Raw genomic sequence first — 6,089 nt, forward strand, 5'->3', positions numbered from 1 at the left:
TTTACTATTTATATTTTTACTCGAAAAAAAGTTACATGATTGATACTCTGGCGCCAACTCGTAATAATATATTTGCTTTATGTACAAGTTTTCCATTTTGTATGTATAAAACTGTCTTGGTTTGGACTAAGTATTACATGAACAATGTTGAGGTCTTAGAATTATGTTTAAATATTTAATAATTTAAATACTGAAAAAATTGGATTCCAGTATCAGAGACACCTTCTGTAAAGTGTCCTAGTTTTCTTCTTGTAATCGCCTAATTAATTTGTTTGGTGTCCTTCCTGTGTTGGAATAGTGGAAAATGAATTAGTGGATAAATCTGCTAAAGAAGGTGCTAGTAAAAGAGCCTTACACTTCATAACAGGATTTCACTTTTGGAGGTTTTATACAGTTTGATCATGGAATATAATGAAGCTGATATAAAATTTAAAGAAAAATTCAATAAGAACACGAATAGTTACATGAATTATTTTAATAGAACTAACATTTTGTCTTTTGGTAAATATCGTCTAGATAGGTCTAGTATCTAATTTAGATCTAATCCAAATGATAACGGGATACGCTTGAACGAACAGCAGAAAATTTAAATTGAACATGATTAAAATTCCAGTACGAACATATGGCGAAATCCTTTGGGGGGGAAGGAGGGACAGAGATATTAACCATATTATGTAAAAATGTCCATTTCTGAAAAATGAGAGAAAGATCCTGGAGGATTACTATTTTCAAGTTAATGTCCTTTTTTTTTCGTTTAAATATATAATGGCGAGCTAATCGTAAAATTATAATTAATGTCCTTAAGTTCATCTATCATGCTCAAGATAAACTGGAAATTTTGCTTTGAACTTTCTTTGAGTTTTCTTTTGTGAATGAGCTTTGACAAAAAATGCTCTTTTCCTCATCAACATATAGAAGACAATGAAGAATTATATTAAAGACATGCACTGGTCTAACTGGTTTTTTCCAGCCCAGTAAATTTTTATTGGAAACGTGATACTTCGACCTCTATAAATGAGATTGGAAATCCACTAGTCAAAAAAAAGAAGAAGATACCTAATATGAAAGATAGTTAGAAAATTTGTGTGCGTTATTGATGTAGTAGTATGTAGTAATGTATCAATAACACATGAATCATATGCGCAAGTCCTACTGAATCGATAAAAAAACAGACGATTTTAAGATCTCTGTAAGATTTAATTTTACTTATTTTATAAGAAATCATAAAAATACCTAATATGCGTTTGCATTTTATTTTATAATTTTATTAATTGTAGACAATCTTCAAACATGCTTAATCAGGCACGATTGAAGGCTTTAAAAGTGCGCGAAGATCATGTACGCAACGTTCTTGAAGAAGCTAGAAAGAGATTAGGTGAAATAATTCATAACCCTGCGCAGTATAGAGAAATTCTCCAACTGCTGATAATCCAAGGACTTTATCAAGTAATATTTTTATAATTTTAATTATTTTGTTAATTATTATCGTGTGTTACATTGTTTATCATTTTTCAACCTTATCAACATTTTTATAGTATAATTTATATTTTTACAGCTAACAGAATCAAACGTTACTCTTCGTGTTCGTCAAGTCGATCTGCCGCTTGTAGAATCCCTTTTTGACAACGTTCAGCAGCAATATAAACAGAAAACTAAGAAAGATGTTGTCTTGAAGATCGATTCTGATAATTTCTTGCCCACAGAAAGCTGCGGAGGTGTTGAATTATTAGCATCCAGAGGTAATTATTTCGTCGAAATATAATTTTTGTTGTACTGAAATTATTAATTTTAAAATGTATTAAAATTATGAATTTTAGTACATTTTGCAAAAATAATGAGAAATATGTAAAATATAGATATATATTGGGTGGATCCATATATTCGTTCGCTTTTTGTTAGTAGTGCAAATTTTTTCCGAATATCTCCGGTTCTGGTTGCCTAATCGGGCAATCCAAATATGTTTTGGAAAGGTGACAGTCCGCTCTTTTCATCTGTCAAATTTGGTTTCATTGGCATTAGTTTTGTTTGTGCTATAGACCTGTGAACATGTCGGAGAATAAGGTGCATTTTCGGCACATTTTGCTTTATTACTTCAAGAAAGGCAAGCGAGCTGCGGAGGCCCACCGAAAGATATGCAGCGTATACGGGGACGATGCCTTAACAAAACGTGCCGCTCAGAAATGGTTTGCCAAATTTCGTTCCGGAGATACGAGTCTTGAAGATGGACCCCGCAGCGGTCGGCCCACCGAGGTTGATTCGAATGATATCAAGGCACTGGTTGAGCAAGACCGGACGCTAAAGGTGCGAGAGATTGCGGAGACACTTAAAATAGGTTATGGAACCGTACAAAGGCATTTGCAACAGCTTGGCTACGTGTCCCGCCTCGATGTTTGGGTGCCGCACAAGCTGACCGAGGAGAACCTGGCCAACCGCATATCCATCTGCAATTCACTTCTGAAGCGGCACGAAAGCGACCCGTTTCTCAAACGAATAGTGACTGGCGACGAAAAGTGGATCATCTATGACAACATAGTGCGCAAGAGATCGTGGGGAACCGCTGGCGAGCCGCCGAATGCCACCCCGAAGGCCGGCCTGCATCCGAAGAAGATTTTGCTATCCATATGGTGGGATCATCGTGGTGTGCTGTTTTACGAGCTGCTTCCTCAGGGAAAAACGATCGATTCGAAGATCTACTGCACGCAGCTAACGAAATTGAATCAAGCATTGCGACAGAAACGTCCAGAACTGATCAATCGCAAAGGTGTCATATTCCACCATGACAACGCCAGACCCCACACCGCAATAATCACTCAGCAAAAATTAGTGCAACTTGGCTGGGATGTTTTGCCTCACCCACCGTATTCACCAGACCTTGCGCCATCCGACTATCACTTGTTCCGGTCCCTGCAAAACTCCCTCAACGGGAAATCGTTCGCTGATCAGACAGCTGTGAAAACGTACCTCGACCGGTTTTTCGCCTCTAAGCCCCAGACCTTCTATGAGAGCGGAATAATGAAATTGTTGGAAAGATGGCAAGAGGTCATCAACAAAAACGGAGAATATATTATTGATTAAAATTCATCCTTTGTATGAAAAAAACTTGTTTCATTTTAGCCTTCAAAAAGCGAACGAATATATGGATCCACCCAATATTATATATCACGTAAATTTTAAATGATTTGAATTACAACTTTGATTTTAATAAAGTAATTATATTAATTGCTGAATTAATATTTTATACAAAATAAAACTTTTTGTTCCACAGGGCGCATAAAGATTAGCAATACTTTGGAGAGCAGATTAGAACTGATAGCGCAACAATTGATACCAGAGATTCGTTCCGCCTTGTTTGGACACAATTCAAATCGCAAATTTAATGATTAAGCTAATTTTTCTCGACAATTGATTGACTCTCCAAAACATTCCTTTTAACAGCAAATTACTATCACATTATCATGTATTATATAGAATAAAATTAGCATACGACACATTTTTTGTCGAGATTCATGCCTAATATTTTCAATGAAAGTATTTGATCAATTGCCGTGCAATATTTATCGTTGAAAGAGTCGTAAACAAATTGTATAGTACTCATCACAAAAATCCTTTTATTTTATCCCTATCCTTCTGACAGACGATAATTATAAAGTGTATAGAGATGAAACACTTCGTGATATACTCGATATCGATTCAGAATTTCCGTTAAAATTGGTGTTCACAAAAAAGACAAAGTGTACTTTCTCAGGATAGAAATGTTAACGCGGATAAAATGTATAATTAATAATTAATGTTCTTGACTGCTTGTGTTAAAAAGAATAGCAATTGCAATTGAATGTAGTACAGTCAATATATTGTGCAGAATCGTAATAAACAGAAGTATTGAATGCGCTTTATATGTATATAATACATTTGTATACTTATAGAGCATATATCAGTATATTATGTACATTATGTATAATATAATAATGTATCACAATAAATATATGATTCGTTGTTGTTGTAAAAATATTTTTTTTAAAAATTTATTTCCACAAATTTAATATCATAACACTTAATATTATATCAGTAAATCCAAGATGCAAACACTTATATACTATATTTTGATTTAACATATTCTTTACTTAACTCTTATGCCCATTTTCACCAATGTAAATTAACTTTAATCTCGATTCAACTTATTCTTCGTCTTTTTTTAATCTTTAGAGCTAGAAAAAGTCGAAGAGTAAGTTGAACTGAGATTAAAATTAATCTACATTGGTGGAAACGGGCGTTAGTAACACTAACTAAAGATAAAATCTCAGTAATAAATATTATGTTCCTTAATAATTAATAATTCTACTACAAATGCCATTTTATTTCAAAAGTTGATTTACATATTTATTGCTTGTATTTATTTCTTTAAAAACGTATATATTTCTGCAAATGGCTACTTATTTACATTAGTAAATAGTATACACTAATAAGGCCTTTTTAAAAATAGATCAGTTACCTTTCTTCTATTAAATTACAAATGATAGCCATGTATAGTTATTGACATGATTATAATTTACATATGTTTTTAAAACACGTAACAAAGGATGTATGATGTATAAGTAGTTATGCTTACAATACACAAGATGAACACAATGTATGTAAAAATGTATTAAAAAATTTCAGCTATCTTTTTATTATACATTACGCAGAAATATGAAGATCGATACATGCTTCTCCTTCGAGATCTAAGGACTCTGGAGTATCTGATGGATTAATCTGTTCTCCATCAAAGTAAAGCTTCAAATTATTCTCCTTCACGCCAAGTTGCTCGGCGCAATTAGCGAATAACGTCTTGAATGCTTCATCTTTCTTAAGTGGAATAATTAAGGACTGTTTTTTGTTCGCCGTTTGTACTTTAATATTACATATGTCCTCATCATTGCTCTCATCCTTGGGTAGTGTGTTCATACCTGGATTTACTATCCCACCATCTGTAAGTATAAAGTAAACATTACATTATTGCACTAAAATCAACGAAATTTATACGAACCGAGTATATCTATAATGGAAATTTCGAGCGATGCAGGGGTATCGGTATGATGGACAATTTTATCCTTCTTCATGATTAAGATTTCATTCACGGAAACTCCTTCTAAATTGGCATAATGCTCAAAAATACCTTTGAAATTATCATGCTATAAAATAACAGAAATTTATTTTCACGAATATTAAATAAATGATAAAAATAATTATATGAAACTACGATTTGCCATATGTTACTAGTTAACACATAACTGAGATACATACTCTACGCATACTTAAACGATCAATTCTGTTTGATCGCCAATATACTTTTATATTTATCTCATAGTTGTCATCTTCGATGTAACCATCATCATCTGAAAGTGCAATTACATCATCTGAAAGTGCAATTACATCATTGCAAGATTCGGATTGCCTATCTTTCTCCATAATTTCCACATTGTACTCTAGATCAATAGGCAAACGCTGAAACATTGACATAAAAATTATAAATATTATCTTTTTAAATTAAACATCGATGCGTATTCTACAGATTACATATACAGGATGTTAAAGAATATTTGAAACAATAATATTTGTGTGCAGATAGAACGAACTAAACTCGGAAGGTCCTCTACAATTTTGCAATTTTCATAATAGTCAATTTCTAAAGATCACCGAATAAACGCATAATTGTTCGATATCTACCGCCAAATGCAAGCATGCGGCGAGATACCAGTTGTTTTCTTTTGCTACCGTGTATAACTATTGCCAGCATTGCCGCTTGTATAATATAATAAACGATTCCCTGCGTGTGCCTAAATTATAATCGATTGGTATGCATTTGACGATAGGCCTAGATACACACTTATTAGGCGAAATCTTTAGAAATTAATAAATCTCGTTATCTATTACGAAAATTGTACAGGACTTTTCGACTGAGTTTAGACTGTTCTACTTGCATGCGACTGCTATGTCAAAAAGTTCAATACATCCCCTATAGCTATATGCACACATATGTGTGTGTGTGTGTGTGTGTGTGTGTGTGCGCGCGCGCGCGCGCGCGTGTACATATATATATATATATATATATA

At 33.4% G+C, this 6,089-nt stretch overlaps 2 protein-coding genes across 4 annotated transcripts in view; one reads left to right on the forward strand and one right to left on the reverse strand.

Moving 5' to 3' along the window:
• Positions 1–3,896, forward strand: part of LOC108745378 (V-type proton ATPase subunit E) — a 7,265-nt gene extending 3,369 nt beyond the window's left edge. The window contains exons 3-5 of the mRNA XM_018481515.1: positions 1,278–1,446; positions 1,556–1,739; positions 3,266–3,896. Coding sequence (XP_018337017.1) covers positions 1,278–1,446; positions 1,556–1,739; positions 3,266–3,384 — 472 coding nt within the window. The 3' untranslated portion in view covers positions 3,385–3,896. The remainder of the gene's footprint in view (positions 1–1,277; positions 1,447–1,555; positions 1,740–3,265) is intronic.
• A 726-nt stretch (positions 3,897–4,622) lies between these two features.
• Positions 4,623–6,089, reverse strand: part of LOC108745376 (uncharacterized protein CG4449) — a 13,904-nt gene continuing 12,437 nt past the window's right edge. For all 3 annotated transcript variants that reach the window (XM_018481512.1, XM_018481511.1, XM_018481513.1), the window contains 3 exons: positions 5,281–5,481; positions 5,024–5,168; positions 4,623–4,964 (listed from right to left, as the gene is read on the reverse strand). In XM_018481512.1, the coding sequence (XP_018337014.1) occupies positions 4,675–4,964; positions 5,024–5,168; positions 5,281–5,481 (636 nt within the window). In that variant the 3' untranslated portion in view covers positions 4,623–4,674. The remainder of the gene's footprint in view (positions 4,965–5,023; positions 5,169–5,280; positions 5,482–6,089) is intronic.

Source organism: Trachymyrmex septentrionalis, unplaced genomic scaffold (assembly GCF_001594115.1).
Source record: "Trachymyrmex septentrionalis isolate Tsep2-gDNA-1 unplaced genomic scaffold, Tsep1.0 scaffold139, whole genome shotgun sequence".
NCBI lineage: Eukaryota > Metazoa > Arthropoda > Insecta > Hymenoptera > Formicidae > Trachymyrmex > Trachymyrmex septentrionalis.